Here is a 15347-nt window from a genome sequence, read left to right as displayed (position 1 = left end):
TTGTATTTGTTTAAGACACTGCCATTATCAGTGAGCTCAGATTGGGGCAAATCCAGAATCCTGATGGACTTTTGGGGAAAGTGACTGAAAACGGTGGGGAGGTCAGCTCATAGCTTCCTTTTGTAAAGTTGCTCTGCACTCTCAGAAGCGACAGCAATCTCTGGTGCTTGTAAGACCCTGCCGTCAGCCCACGCTATTGGTCAATGAGTTTGCAACCTGTGGTCACTAGCTGTGCAGACCTGCAGTTTTCCCTTTGTTCTTTCCCCTTTATAGCCCACAGCTACTACCTCCCATACCCAAAGACAGCTTTTACATCTGACTTCTTTTTATTTATTTGTTTACATCTGACTGACTTTTTACTTTTCTTACTTTTTTTTTTGGGGGGGGGGGGGGTTGAGGGGGGCAGTAAGTGATAAGGCCTGGTTTAATGATATTTTTCCCAGACTGGTAACACTTCCACTCTGTCTCGTTGGTTTGCCATGTTTATGCGCGTGAACCCTGACAACTTGTTTGTGGTCCAGCCAGCATGGAGAAGGACGCGTGGAACTCCTAAGAAGCACTTTTGTTCTCAGCCCACTGACAGGAAGAGAAATAATGAGAAAAGGGAGTTTTAATCTAAGAAGCACTAGATCTAAGATTTGGCCATTGAAGAAATGGCATTTGACATTATGGTTTGTTCCCAGATACATGGGTAGATCAAATTTTTTCTTCTGTAAATATAAACTGGCTATCAAATTGGCTAGTTTCCTGTAGGAAGATAGATGAGAATACGCTAGCTGAAGATTCACCATCTACAGAGTCCCAGAGCTCTTGTAGGTATATTGTTACAGTTATATATTGTTATATTTTATTATATATACTTACATAGTTATATATGTAGTTATATATATAGTTATATATCGTTATATATAGTTTTATATATACATAGTTATATATTGTTATGCATAGTTATATATTGTTATATATAGTTATATATTGATATAGTTCAGGGGAGAAAGTAGCAAACTACCATGCATATAAACCCTAATTTCAGTCCTTTATCAGCAGTGACCAAGAGGAGGCTCTTGTCCCCAAAGAACTCTCGGCACTGAAGTCCTGGTATACAATGTGGGCAAAACCCATAATGATACCATTGTCAGGTATAGGTCAGGGGAACCTGGTAACATCTGTTTTAGTAGAACACAGTTGTTTTGGTTATACAACTGGGCCATGGTCTGGATCAAGGAAAAGTCTTGAATGTGGTGATGTTAAGGGTCTGGGGTTGCTCAGAGATTTACTATGACAATAAATAAACTTTAATAAGAAGAGGCTTTTGATTTAAGATACTGGAGTCCATGTGGGGCCAGGACTGCACCTAAGAGCATTCCCAAGATGCAGTACCTAGCTATAACAGCCCAGGGCTTATAAAAGCAAAACTCACAAGATGACATATATTTTGTCTACATGTAGGCAGGGTCTAGTTTTCAACATAAATGTCTTGCAGTTGTCCTAGTAATCTTTTTTAATAGAGTAAGCAAGTTTGATTACAAAAGCAGAAATAGCAGTTACTCTTGTGACCTACTATCTTGCTAAAACAGCAAATTTTACAAAATCAGCCAATTTAAGAATAGTTTTCAATGTCTAGAAAGAAGTGGGCTGCTAGGGTATAGCCTGTATAAGTTAGGGGCTTAAATGTTGGAGGAATTTTTTTTTTCTTTTTGATCTCTCAAGCATAGTAAGTCTAAACCTTAAATGTAATGTTAACCATCACGTTGACAAAGGCAGAAATGACTATTCAAGGAGTAGGGGCTGAAAAGTAGGAGCCAGGACAAGAAAGGGTTACCTTGGCCACTCCAGTGTGGTTAATGGTAGTACAGTTCAGTAACACTTGTTGGAACCTAGCCATTTCTGAGTTGAGGTCATTTGTAGCATTGAAAATCCATGTTTCCTTACTCAGAACAGCCAGGCACAGCATTTTTAATTACATCATATAAACTGAGGTAAATCTCTGTCCCTGTTACAGCAGCTCTGTCACCAAGACGACCTAAACAAGCCCTGTCTGGCTCCACTTGCTTTGACTTCATTTTAGTAGTCATTAATTTGGGGAGTGGAGACCACCCCAAATATATCACTGCTTTGGTGCCTCTCATCTCCTCTGTATATAAGCCTCCACACACAAGCCTTGCAATTCCCAGATAAGACAGTCTTCACTGGCCATAGCTTCCACTTTCCTTTGTTTGCCAGCTTTCCAAATAAATCTGCGCGCGCGCACACACACACACACACACACACACACACACACACACACACACACACTTATCCCCGAATTACTACCTTTTTCAAGCAAGGGCAACTGAAATGATCCATCTGAGCTAGCTATTGACAGCCACACTAATTAAGCCAATTAAAAGTTTTGGGTTCTGGCCTGGAAAGATGGCTCAGCGGTTAAGAGCTCTGGTTGCTCTTTAAAGGTCCTGAGTTCAATTCCCAGCAACCACATGGTGGCTCACAACCATCTATAATGAGATCTGGTGCCCTCTTCTGGCCAGCAGGCACACATGCAGGCAGAACACTGTATACATAATGAATACATTTAAAAAAAAAAAAAAAAAAGTTTTGAGTCCTTTTGTTAATGGCCAAAGAGTGAGCTTGTGCCTCTGAAGTCTCTTGGTGTCCAAGCTCAGAGGTATAGCTTTTTTTTAAAGACAAAGCCACAACAACATCAGTGCTGGCGGAGGGAGAGTTTAATGTTACATTACTGAGGGAATCCGGGCCTAGTAATATCTGCTTTCTTTGTAGAGTTCAGCAGTATCTTCCAGACACTACAAACACATCTGGGCCATGGTCCAGGTCACGGACAGTCCTAAAAGCATCACCAACGTGGGTGAGAGGCTGAGAAGTGTCTAGGCAGACACAAAGTTGGGACCTTAGTCATTTCACAAGTATCAGTTCCCAGTTACAAGCTTTGGCACAGTGGTTTTATAAAAGTGCCTGCCACCAAGCTGGACTCATATAGACGGTGGAGGGACAACCTACTCCAGCAAGTTTTCTTTTGACCTCCACATGCACTTTGTGCCATACCTCCAAATAAATAAATAAATAAATAAATAAATAAATAAATAAATAAATAAATAAATAAATAAAAATAAATAAATGTGTTTTTAAAATTAAAAATAAAAAAGTGAAAGCTTGGTCTAGGCAAACAACCGGTGGGGGGGGCATCCAGGCATTTCCCCTTAAAGCGGAAAAATGGGCAGCCTGCACGGGTCAGGGGCGCGATCCTCCAGGATACAGTCACCCAGAACGAGGGTCCCGCGGCACGCGGTTTGGTGCGCTGAGAGCACGACGCCTGCGTCGAGGGGCGGACTGGAAGCAGTGCGGGAACACGTGCATGAGCCGTGCGAAATTGAGAAGGTTTAGCGCTGGTGCCGGAGTAGAAGAAGGAGCCCCCGCGAGGTCCTCTGGGAAGCGGCGTGCGGAGTCGAGGCGCTATGTGCAGAGGAATTCTGGGAGTTGTAGTTCAGTTGAGCAGCCAGCTGGCGCGGCTCGGCCCGGGGGTCTCAGGTACCTTTGCAGGCGGTGAGAGGACAGCTTGGCATGGAAGGCCGAGCCCGGTCCCCCAGAGTTTGCGGACCACGCTGAAGGATCCGGGTGCGCCCTGCCTCTAGCTGCACCCTAGCGGCATACTCACGCCCTTCCCCGGCGGGCAGCAGGGCGCAGGCGGTTAGACAGCCTCGGTGGAGCCCGGTCCAAGGTGAGGCGCTGTGAGTAAAGCGGAGGGAGCCCGTGGCTTCCAGTTTCTGGGTCCCGCATTGAGGTTCTGAGGGAAAGCCAGCTACGTCCATTGGTCGTCTCGATGGCGGGCAGCCAGCCCTCCCTAAAACCCACCACTTTGACAATTCGGCTTCTGACACCGACTGGCTTTTGTCTTGGCGGGAACTCTGTAAGGAAAGAGACTAACCCATTTTGGCAGATAGGAAAAGCGGGGATTTAAAAACTCCCAGGTTTTATTTAGAATTCTTTTTGTTTGGGTTTGGGGTTTTAATTGTTTTTGGATTTTAAATGCTTTGGATGTTTCCACACAAATTGCATCTAAAAAGCCAGTGAGTGGTCAAAAAGAATAAAACTAATTCCGTCTTCACTTATCCCTTGAGCCTGGAGAACAACAGAGATGAATCATTAAGTGAGGCACGGGTCTACGCACGGAGATCTTTATTATTCTGACTAAGCAGATGAAAGAGAACTATATACTTGTATAATGTTTTCAGATTCTCATAGCAGAGTTCTACTTTAGTAAGTGCAAAGGTGTACAGGAGGAACCTGAGATAGAAATCCATATTAGCTGTCTTGTATCGGGAGTGTTACGCGATTGTCCCGTATTAACTTTAGGCAAGGTATCTAGTGCCTGGGGCTGAACTAATTGCCATGGCTCCTGTTCTCCACTTCTAGGCTCCCTTTCTGAGGATTCCCCTTCTCCCAGTGCTGGAAAACCAAAAGAAAATGGCATAACCAATGTGTTCCCAACTCTTGGGACTCGGGTAAGTCTATAGGTTCTTTTCTTCGCATGCGTATGTTTTCTTCTCTTCTTAAAACTTGCTCTGCCCTATTTGCTAGACCACTGGGGTCATCCTGAGAGACTGAGTAATGAACCTTACAGGAAATGTTCCTCACTTAGAACTTTCCTTCCCAGTATTGCTTCTTGGCCATCCACTTTACTGTGCATGTTCTAGCCACTCACTACTGTAAATGGCTGTGTGAGATGCAGAGTACTAACAGCCACACACCCTGTCTCATGGTGTTTGCTGAAGCAGGAGACTATAGATACATAAACAGCATGAAGGAATGTGGGAGGCCAGCTCCCATCTTTTAAAGGATGAGAGGAGAGAGGGATAAGAAACTTTTAGGTAGAAAGATAGCAGAGAGGAGACAGACAGAAACACAGGATAGCTTCGGGAGGACCTGGATCAAAATCCACCAGCCCCGTCTTTCTCTTCAAAGGGGCTTTTTTTTTTAAATAACAATGCCAGGGTGGGGGGGAAGACCTCCCCCTTGCTAGATCAAAGCACACCACACAGCCAAGTGTAGACCCTTCCAAACACCTGGTAACTACACCCATGGTCAAATCATCCCTTATGCAGCCCTGCTGGGTAAAGCAGGCTCAGCCTCTCGGACCCTGAGTAAGTTCTCACTAGGAACCCACTGTGGGTCTCTACAAAGGAACACATTTATAAATATGTATTTTAAATGCAGGAATTATTGTCTCTGACAAGTTATTAATGACCCTGGAGGATGTCCATCAACTAGACTATTTGAAAGGGGTTTAAGATAAAAGTTCATTTTGAAAAACCAAGGAAGGTAGTTGGTAGTTGGAAAGTAGAATACAGGGGTATTTTAAGAGAGAAGAGCTTTGTTTGGAGGAAAGGTGTCTATAAGTGATTGGAGAGATCAAGGAGTGTGTGTCATTGTGGGATGAGTTAATGTCTAAAGAGGATGTGTTATATAGCCAGACCACAGGGGAAAAAACCTATACTGTGTCTTACTCCAAAGCTGCATAGGCCGTGTGAACATTTTCAGAGTCCCAGCAATATCAAACGTGCCATAACTGATTGGAAAGAAATAATGTAGCTAGAGTTTTCCTGCCTTGCCCACAGTCAGGACAAATCTTTGTCACCCGCAGTTCCACAGCTACTCAGACCCAACCAAGTAAACACAGAGACTTATCTTGCTTACAAACTGTATGGCCGTGGCAGGCTTCTTGCTAACTGTTCTTATAGCTTAAATTAATCCATTTCTATAAATCTATACCTTGCCACGTGGCCGGTGGCTTACCGGTTTCACATGCTGCGGTCATGGCGGTGGCTGCAGTGTCTCTCCGCCTCAGCCTCTGCTTCCCAGAACTCCTCTCTCCTGTCCCACCTACTTCTGCCTGCCACTGCCAATCAGTGTTTTATTTATTGACCAATCAGAGCAATTTGACATACAGACCATCCCACAGCAAAATAATAAGGATATCTCTGTAGAATCTGGAAGACTGGCAGTCCTTTTGTATAGGTGCTGGCACAGCTTGTCCATATCATACCCAGCTTCTGGGAAACATCAAACCAAGTATATAGTTGCCGATGATGGTAGATGCCATAAAACTTCAGTTCAGAGGGCTGGAGAGAGACTTAGTGGTTAACAGTACTTGCTATTCTTGCAGGGTACCTGGGTTTGGTTCCCAGCATCCACATGGCAGCCCACATCTTTGTCAATAACTCCAGTTCTAGATCCGATATCCTTTACTAGCCTCCTCAGGCACTGGGCAAATATATACATGTCATCAAAATACTCATACATAAAATTTAAAAAGAAAGCAACAAGACAATCAGACATGAATCCTAAAGTCCTTTCTATGCATGTGACTTAAGGAAAGAGAATGAGTGTGATGCTGCAACCCAGGAGGCAAGGCTGTCTGCGGAGGAAAACTGAAGTGAGATCTGGTGTGAGTAGCAGTCAGGTGAGAGCTGGTGTGCGTAGCAGTCAGATGAGATCTGGTGTGAGTAGCGGTCAGGTGAGAGCTGATGTGAGTAGCGGTCAGGTGAGAGCTGGTGTGAGTAGCGGTCAAGTGAGATCTAGTGTGAGTAGTGGTCAGGTGAGATCTGGTGTGAGTAGCGGTCAGTGAGAGCTGGTGTGAGTAGTGGTCAGTGAGAGCTGGTGTGAGTAGTGGTCAGGTGAGATCTGGTGTGAGTAGTGGTCAGGTGAGATCTGGTGTGAGTAGTGGTCAGGTGAGATCTGGTGTGAGTAGTGGTCAGTGAGAGCTGGTGTGAGTAGTGGTCAGTGAGAGCTGGTGTGAGTAGTGGTCAGGTGAGAGCTGGTGTGAGTAGTGGTCAGATGAGATCTGGTGTGAGTAGTGGTCAGGTGAGATCTGGTGTGAGTAGTGGTCAGGTGAGAGCTGGTGTGAGTAGCGGTCAGTGAGAGCTGGTGTGAGTAGTGGTCAGGTGCAATCTGATGTGAGTAGTGGTCAAGTGAGAGCTGGTGTGAGTAGCACTCAGTGAGATCTGGTGTGAGTAGCAGTCAGTGAGATCTGGTGTGAGTAGGAGTCAAATAGCTGAAAGGATGGAGCAGGGAAAGCCCTCAGGAATAGGAAGCGGCATACATCAAGCTGCACAAGGCAGTGTGACACACATTTCCAACAGCTGAATGGCAGCCACCGACTGGGGACTTAGAAGGATGAGTGCAGGAAGAAGAGTCAATGTGGGACCAGGCCCTGCTTATCAGTGCTTTGTGGAAAATGACAGGAGCATTCATGGTTATTTAAGTTTGAGTAAATCCATATTCTGTAGCACATGCAGCAAACATGTTTGTTCATCTATTTATATGTATGGTTTTTTTTTTTGAGACAGGGGTTCTCTGTGTAGCCTTGGAACTGTCCTAGAACTCCGCTGTAGACCAGGCTGGCCTCGAACTCACAGAGATTAACCTACTTCTGCCTCCCTAGTGCTAGGATTAAAGGTCGTGCGCCACCACTGCCTGGCAAACATGTTAATTTTTAACATATAATGGACTGGGAAAGAAAAACTAAAGAGAGAAGCACTTTCTCCTTTGTGAACTCCCTGTGTTTTAAAAACCATACTGCAGCTGGGTGGTGGTGGTGCACGCCTTTAATCCCAGCACTCGGAGGCAGAGGCAGGGGATCTCTGTGAGTTGAGCAGCTGGCTACAAGTGAGTTCAGGAAAGCGCAAAGCTACACAGAGAAACCCTGTCTGGAAAAACAAAAAAAAAAAAAAAAAAAAAAAAAAAAACAAAAAAACATACTGCAAAGAAAGTGTGATACTTTTTGGCCCTCTCCCTGGATACATAGTAAGCAGCTCCACAGTTCTTTAATTCAACAACACAGAAACTAGAAACTCCATGCCTTCAGGTTTTGAATTGGAAGGTACTTCCTATAGGTAACAGGAACTCTGATGCAAAATGATAAAAAAACCAAACCTGTGGAGCACAAATGTGCCCAAGAGTCTTAATGTGGAAAGGGACGTGAGAGTCATTTTGTCTACCCTTCCTGTCACCCTCCTCTACCATCAGTGGTTCTTTCTGGGGAGGGGGAGTCTCTGGCTGGAGGCCATTAGTAAGCATTGGTGTGTTTGGCTTTTCAGGACTTGCTGATCAAGAATATGGCTGAGGCTCTCTCTCACCCAGTGGGGAAAGCTGAACCCTGCTCAGGGAGATGTGTCTAAGAAGTGCAGGAATCTGGTGTTGCTGGGTAAGGATGGTGCCCCTCTCCCTGTGAGTTACCTAGCTCAGCACCTTACTGCCGGGGTTTCTAGGAGCTCTGAGGCTCTTAGTTCCAAAGATTCTCAGTCTTTTGTAAGGCCTGACAGAGGTCCTTCTTTTTGCTTCTGGTTCTACTTTGACTGCTTTTAGAATTATTGTAGCCTATATATTATATTCTATAGTAAGTACCCTTTCCTACTCCCTAGGCATGGAGATCAAGACAAAGCTCTGGTGAAGAAACTCTTAAGAGAATAGGTATTTATTTTTATAGTGAGGTTAAAAAATGAGTGATTTGATGGTTCTGAACTGAAATAAACCCTCTGTTGGCTAGTTTTATGTAAACTCAACACAAGCTAGAGTCATCTGAAAGGAGGGAACCTCAATGGAAAAAATGCCCCCCATAAGATCTGGCTGTAAGGCATTTTCTTAATTAGTGATTAATGAAGGAGGACCCCGCCCACTGTGGGTGGGGCCGTCTTTGGGCTGGTGGTCTTGGGTTTATAAGAAAGCAAGTTGAGCAAGCCATGAGGAACAAGCCAGGAAGCAGCACCCTTCCATGTCTCTGTGTCAGTTCTGCCTCCAGTTCTGCCCTGTTTGAGTTCCGTCTGATTCCTTAGGGATTAATAGTGATGTGGAAATGTAAGCCAAATAAACTTCTTCCAAGTTGCTTTGGTATGGTGTTTCATCACAGCAATAGTACTACCAAATCCATATCCTTTTTCTTTCTTCTTCTTTTTTTTTTTTTTTTAGATTTATGTATTTATTATATATACAGAAAAGGGCAGACTCATTACAGATGGTTGTGAGCCATGTGGTTGCTGGATTGAACTCAGACTCTGAGAGAGTCGGTGCCCTTAACCTCTGAACCATCTCTCCAGCACCATTTTCTACCTTCTTCTCTTCTTCTAAGCACTGTTGAAGAATCCAGCTACCCCTCCCCTTCTCTCCTCCTTCCCCATTCCCCACATCTTTCCTTAAGACCAGGGAGCCATCAGGGCACTCTTTACCAGACCCCTTTCCTTTCCTTGTGAACAGGGCTTCCGAATTTCCAAACCTGATGTGATCTCTCAGTTGGAGCATAGGGAAGAACTAGAGAGGGATGCCTCAAAAGCGGCCAGTCCAGGTGAGTGACTCTTGGAGACAGTGGGAATATAACTCAGATGGTCGTGTAAATGCTTGTGGAGGAGCCTGTTGGGATTGCCTCTACCCATGGAAATGCCACACAGGTAGTGCAAAGGCCATCAGGCTGTTAACTATCTCTGCTCCCAGCCTTCTGGGCAAAAAACAAGCTATACATCTTTCCCTTTGAAGAGACAACCCTCTATGTTTAATACTCCTGGTTTCCCTAATGCATGTCTGTGAGCGCAGAGACCTCTGTGCCTCCTACATTACCTGACTGTTGTTTTTCACATGATGTTTTATATTTACAGTATAATGATTTTTTTCTGTCTTAGTCTACTGATTATTGGTTGGTTTCTGTGTTTTCCCTATCCAAGCAGAGGTAGCATGGCATCGTGGTTCAGGGTACAGACTTTGAAACCAGTTTTCTGGGTTCACAGCTGATCTTAGGTAGTCAGTATTTCTGTGATCTTTAAAGAGTGGGTTACCCTCTTTGTGAGTCAAGTGTTCCAGCTGTGAAACGACAGCTCTTCACTCACTGTGGTGAGGTTCAACTGGGATAGAAAGTGTTTAAACAGCCACCCCCTATATGCTAAGCAAATGAATGCTATTGATTAACTATAGTGTTTTTTAATGATGTCATGTTACTTCTGTCAAGATGGATTACTACAATAGATTATGAGCAAATTTATATTTCTTTGGCCGTATCCTTGTATAATTGAAGAAGCATTGTTTTGCTGGGATCTTCAATGAGTTGCTAACTTTTCCAATGCTATATTTTTCTACATTCTTCCAATGTCTTTGTAGTTTTCCTGCCTAAACTTTTTTACTTCTCTTGAATCCTTAACAGAAGATAGGCATGTCTCTTAGTATCCTCCACTAATCATGAGATCTCTACAGATACTCAGAGCTTTCTTCATTTCCCTGGACATCTATTTGCTTTTGATCTTTTTCTACCTATTTGTCCTTTAAGATTTCAGGCACTTTGCAGAGTGTGGTATGCAATTTATAACATTTAGAGACATGGCTGAATATTCAATACCATCTTTATTAGCCTATTTTGTGTTGGTATAGCACAATGTTCAAGGATAGGTACTTTGTAAGAAAAGAAATTCCTTTTGACAGTTCTGGAAAATGAAGAGCTTTGTGTCACATCTTAATGGCCCTGGTCAGAGCTTCCGTGTCTGCATGACAGTGTGGCAGAGAAACAGAAAGGAAACTGGTCATGTGCAGAAGGGACCAGGTATATAGGGTAGTCTCATTTTACAACAGCCCATTCCTGCAAGAATTAATTCACTCCTCAAAACACCCTTCCAAAATCATTGCCCCCTCATCTAATACATATCACTAGTCCTCACTTCTTAAAGGTTTTACCACCCAACACTGCTGCACTAGTTATCAAGTTAGCACCTGAACCTTTGGGGCCACATTCAAACTGTATCCAAGTGATAACACTTAGAAGCCTGGGAGGATTTATAGCTATTTTTAGCAATGAAACTCCCCCCTTGAACTCTCATCAGTACATCAGGATTTTGACACAGCTACCCTGACATGCTGGGAACCAATCTGAGCAAATGGAACTGTGACCTGCTCTGCACACACTGCTCTTTTTCTTTCAAAAAATGTGATTCTGTTTTGTTCTTTGTATATTTTCTGGTTGGGGATGATAGTAAGCAATCAGAGTTTATCATGTGTTTTCTAACTACTAAGCTTTATAATCATTTGAATTGGTAGAGCCATACAACATTGAATACTAGCTTCTAGAATTTGTGTTTTATTTTGAAACAGTGACAACCAGTGTGTGTGTGTGTGTGTGTGTGTCTGTGTGTCTGTGTGTGTCTGTGTGTGTGTGTGTGTGTGTGTGTGTGTGTGTAAGAGGACTGATTTTGAAAGGTTAGTTTTTAGTCACAATTAGGACATAAGAGCATGGGAAGAGATTAGAGCAAGAAGGGAGGCTAAAGGTGGCCTTTCTTCAGGTAAGCGGTGAAGGGCTCTGTGGGTACAGTGAGTCTGGGGGTACAATGAGTCTGGGGGTACAATGAGTCTGAGTCTGTGGGTACAATGAGTCTGTGGGTACAATGAGTCTGTGGGTACAGTGAGTCTGTGGGTACAAGTGAGTCTGGGGGTACAATGAGTCTGTGGGTACAATGAGTCTGTGGGTACTATGAGTCTGTGGGTACAATGAGTCTGTGGGTACAGTGAGTCTGAGTCTGTGGGTACAGTGAGTCTGAGGGTACAATGAGTCTGTGAGTACAATGAGTCTGGGTACAATGAGTCTGGGGGTACAATGAGTCTGTGGGTACAATGAGTCTGGGTGCAATGAGTCTGTGGGTACAATGAGTCTGAGTCTGTGGGTACAGTGAGTCTGTGGGTACAGTGAGTCTGTGGGTACAATGAGTGAGTCCCTAGAGGCTTTTTCTTATCTCATCCATGTGCCCTCCAGACCCTGTTTTATTTGTGTGTCATTTCAAGCCGCCACTGCTTGGCCTGGTTCTGTTACTGTTCCTCATTCCATACCTTGCTGACTAACGCAGTGTTGACTGGCTTCTCACCCCTTCCCTTTTCGCAGCATCTTTTCTCAGTCAGCCATTTTTTCACGTCGTTTCAACAGTACAAGACTCTGAGGACTTTGCAGTTTATGTTTTCTGCAAGCATTTTTGGTTTGTTTTATTATTTCTCTTTGTATGTAATTTGTTTCTTTCAGAGTGGGAAACAGTGCCAGAAAGCAAGAAGCTAACTCAAGAGAAGCATTTTTCTGAAGAGGAATCATCCCCTGGAGTGTTACTGGAGAGTTCTCCAGAGGAAGGGTCCAGGGACTGTGAAGACTCTTTAGAAAGCCAGTGGGAAAACCATGAAAAACACCCAATATGAGAGCTGGTCCCTCAGAAGAGACTTTCTGTGAAGAGAAGCCTCCAATGTGATGAAATTATGAGAAATTTTAGTCAGTGGTCATTACTTGTTCAACACCAAGGAGAGAGACTTCATAATTGTGGTTCGCTTAAGAACTTTAAAAATTCAGCTATGATTAAACAGGGGAAAACTTGGGCAGGAAAGAAACCTTGGAAATGTAACGAGTGTGAGAAAGCCTTCAGTTACTACTCAGCCTTCGTCTTGCATCAGAGAATTCACACAGGAGAAAAGCCCTATGAATGCCATGAATGTGGTAAAGCATTTAGCCAGAGCATACACCTTACTCTACACCAGAGAAGTCATACTGGAGAGAAGCCCTATGAGTGTCATGAATGTGGGAAGGCCTTCAGTCACCGCTCAGCCCTTATTCGGCATCACATAATTCACACTGGAGAGAAACCCTATGAATGCAATGAATGTGGGAAGGCCTTTAACCAGAGCTCATACCTCACTCAACACCAGCGAATTCACACTGGAGAGAAACCTTATGAATGTAATGAATGTGGGAAGGCCTTCAGTCAAAGCACGTTCCTAACCCAGCATCAGGTCATTCACACTGGAGAGAAACCTTACAAGTGTAACGAATGTGGCAGAGCTTTCAGTGATCGTTCAGGCCTTATTCAGCACCAGAGAACTCATACTGGAGAGAGGCCTTATGAGTGTGGTGAATGTGGGAAGGCCTTCGGCTACTGTTCAGCCTTGACTCAGCATCAAAGAACTCACACTGGGGAGAAGCCCTACAAGTGCAGCGACTGCACCAAAGCCTTCAGTGACCGCTCAGCCCTTATTCGTCATCAGAGAACACACACTGGAGAGAAGCCTTACAAATGCAAGGACTGTGGAAAAGCTTTCAGCCAGAGCTCATCTCTTATGAAACACCAGAAAACTCACACTGGAGAAAAACCCTATATGTGCAAAGAATGTGGAAAAGCTTTTAGCCAGAGCTCATCTCTTTCTCAACATCAGAAAACTCATGCTGGAGGGGAAAGCAAGGCATATGGACAAGCCTTCAGTGAGCATTCAGTCTTTGGCCAACAAAAGAGAATCCATACTGGATAAGTGTATGACATTCAAAGTGAATTTTTTGTTGAGCATTTACCATATGTTATGAGGGCTACAAAGAAATTTAAGATGATTATCTTATAAGTTATTGAGGCACCTGCTGATGTGGGACATAACTCATTTAGGCTATGAAAGGTTTTAAATTTTTTAAAAGTTATTCTTTTTTAATAATTTATTTGTAGTTTATGTACATTGGTGTTTTGCCCACATGTAGGTCTGTGTGAGGGCATCGGATCCCCTGGAACAGGAGTTACAGACAGTGGTAAGCTGCCATGTAAGTTGGGGGTTAGACCTGGGTCCTTTGGAAAAGCAGCTGGTGCTCTTAACTGCTGAGTCATCCCTCCAGCCCCAAGGTTTACATTTTTAAAATAATTCCTGGATGGAAGACATCAAAAGGAAATTCTCTTCTAATGTCCTAATGCATGTGTGCGTTGCCACATGCTTGAGAGTAGGATACAGCATTGTGGAAAGAAGACATCTTACTCGTGCTAGATAGTCTCTGAACACTGAGGAAATAAGTTCTAAGGAAACACGTGGGCATTTTAGCAACAGAAATAAAAGACTGAGAAGTCACAATGAGCGTGCCTAGGATCCGGAATGGTAGAACCGTTGTCCTTCAGCCTAAAGCACACGAACACGGAAGAAGTAGATGGAAAGGTCAGGGGAAAGAGTTAAGGGGTGATGGGTGCAGTAACTTAGTGTTGACAGTCAGAAAAATATAGTAGACTTGACGGCTGCTCTGTTCAAAGCTCACGTGAGGGCAGCTTCCCCCTAAAGCTGAGGAATATTGGCATGGAGGCCTGCTTCTGTGCTTTTTGTCTTTCTGTCTAGCTTTTAAGATGTATACTTGGAATCATTCAATCCCATGGCTGAAAACTTACAGCTTAGTTAGTTTACAAAAGAGACCTTTGATATGTTCAGTGTGTTTTAAACTATCTGAGTTACCTGAGAATATTTATTTATAAAGATTTACCTCAATTATAAGTAGCTTGTACCTTGCATTTTTTTTAATGCCATAGAAAATGTAATTGTAGATTTGCACTGACATTGCATTGACTGTGAGAGCCTTGAGAAGACTGATATGCTTGCCTTTCTCCATTATACTCTTGGACTAGTGGCAGGTGACTTTGAACATGCACATTTTTAATTGAAAAGGTGAAGGTTAGTATTGGAAACATCACTTGAAAGTGGCTATTTTACTTTCGGGTTTCCTTGTGCTATGTCTCAGTGTGGATTACTGTTTTGTAGTTGTTGGGCTGCTTCAATCCATAGGTTTAGAAACTTTACCAAACATGGAGATTTTTCAGCCTGGTGCAATTTCTTCAGAATAACATTTTTTAGCCCACTACCCTACCTGGTCTCCATTTCTGGATTTGGATGGCAGAGCCGTTAGCTCTGGTTGTAGTCTCACAAGTTTCTGAGACTGTTCATTTTTTTAAATTCATTTTTTCTATTAGTCTCCTTGATCTGCTGAAACAAAATCTCATAGATTAGGTAGTCCAAGGACGGTGTCTCCCAGAGTTCTGGAGTGTGAAGAGTCTAAGATTAGGATGCCATCTGACTCCATTTCCTGCCAGACTTCTGACTCACAGGCAGTTGTCTTTCCTTTTTGGTTTTATAAGGATCTTATGTTGCATGTAGTCCAGGCTGGCTTCAGATTCTCTGTGTAGCTAAAGATGGTCCCCATCCTCCTGCATCCCCTCCCCACATGCTGGTATTATAGGCCTGCACCATCTTGTCTTCTTGATGAATTCTGACTTTCTCTCTCTCGGTTTGTTTTTGTTTTTTGAGACAGGGTTTCTCTGTGTAACTCTGACTGCCCTGGAACTTGCTTTGCAGACTAGGATGGCCTTGAACTCACAGACATCTGCCTGCCTCTGCTTCCTGAGTGCTAGGATTAAAGGCATCGCCACCACTGCCCGGCTATGATTATCTTCTTGATATGTCTTTATGCAAACTTTTGTTAGTGAATGTACAGGGTGAGAGATAGAGATACTTCTCTCATTATGTTATCAGTCCCATTAGAT

At 43.6% G+C, this 15347-nt stretch overlaps 1 protein-coding gene across 1 annotated transcript; it reads left to right on the top strand.

Annotated features, from left to right (window-relative positions):
- The first annotated feature begins 3513 nt into the window (after positions 1 to 3513).
- LOC114709072 (zinc finger protein 135-like) lies at positions 3514 to 15137 on the top strand. The gene is made up of 5 exons (XM_028892712.2): positions 3514 to 3733; positions 4429 to 4517; positions 8112 to 8218; positions 9265 to 9352; positions 12053 to 15137. Exon 5 carries the CDS (start codon positions 12277 to 12279, stop codon positions 13315 to 13317), a length of 1041 nt encoding a protein of 346 aa, XP_028748545.1. The 5' UTR covers positions 3514 to 3733; positions 4429 to 4517; positions 8112 to 8218; positions 9265 to 9352; positions 12053 to 12276; the 3' UTR covers positions 13318 to 15137.
- Positions 15138 to 15347: the final 210 nt, after the last annotated feature.

This window comes from Peromyscus leucopus, chromosome 4 (assembly GCF_004664715.2).
Source record: "Peromyscus leucopus breed LL Stock chromosome 4, UCI_PerLeu_2.1, whole genome shotgun sequence".
NCBI classification, from domain to species: domain Eukaryota; kingdom Metazoa; phylum Chordata; class Mammalia; order Rodentia; family Cricetidae; genus Peromyscus; species Peromyscus leucopus.
This window is presented reverse-complemented; position numbering and strand designations above follow the sequence as displayed.

Excerpts from the sequence above, each read along its gene's own strand:
- LOC114709072 (XM_028892712.2), top strand. The coding sequence starts at position 12,277 with ATGAGAAATTTTAGTCAGTGGTCATTACTTGTTCAACACCAAGGAGAG.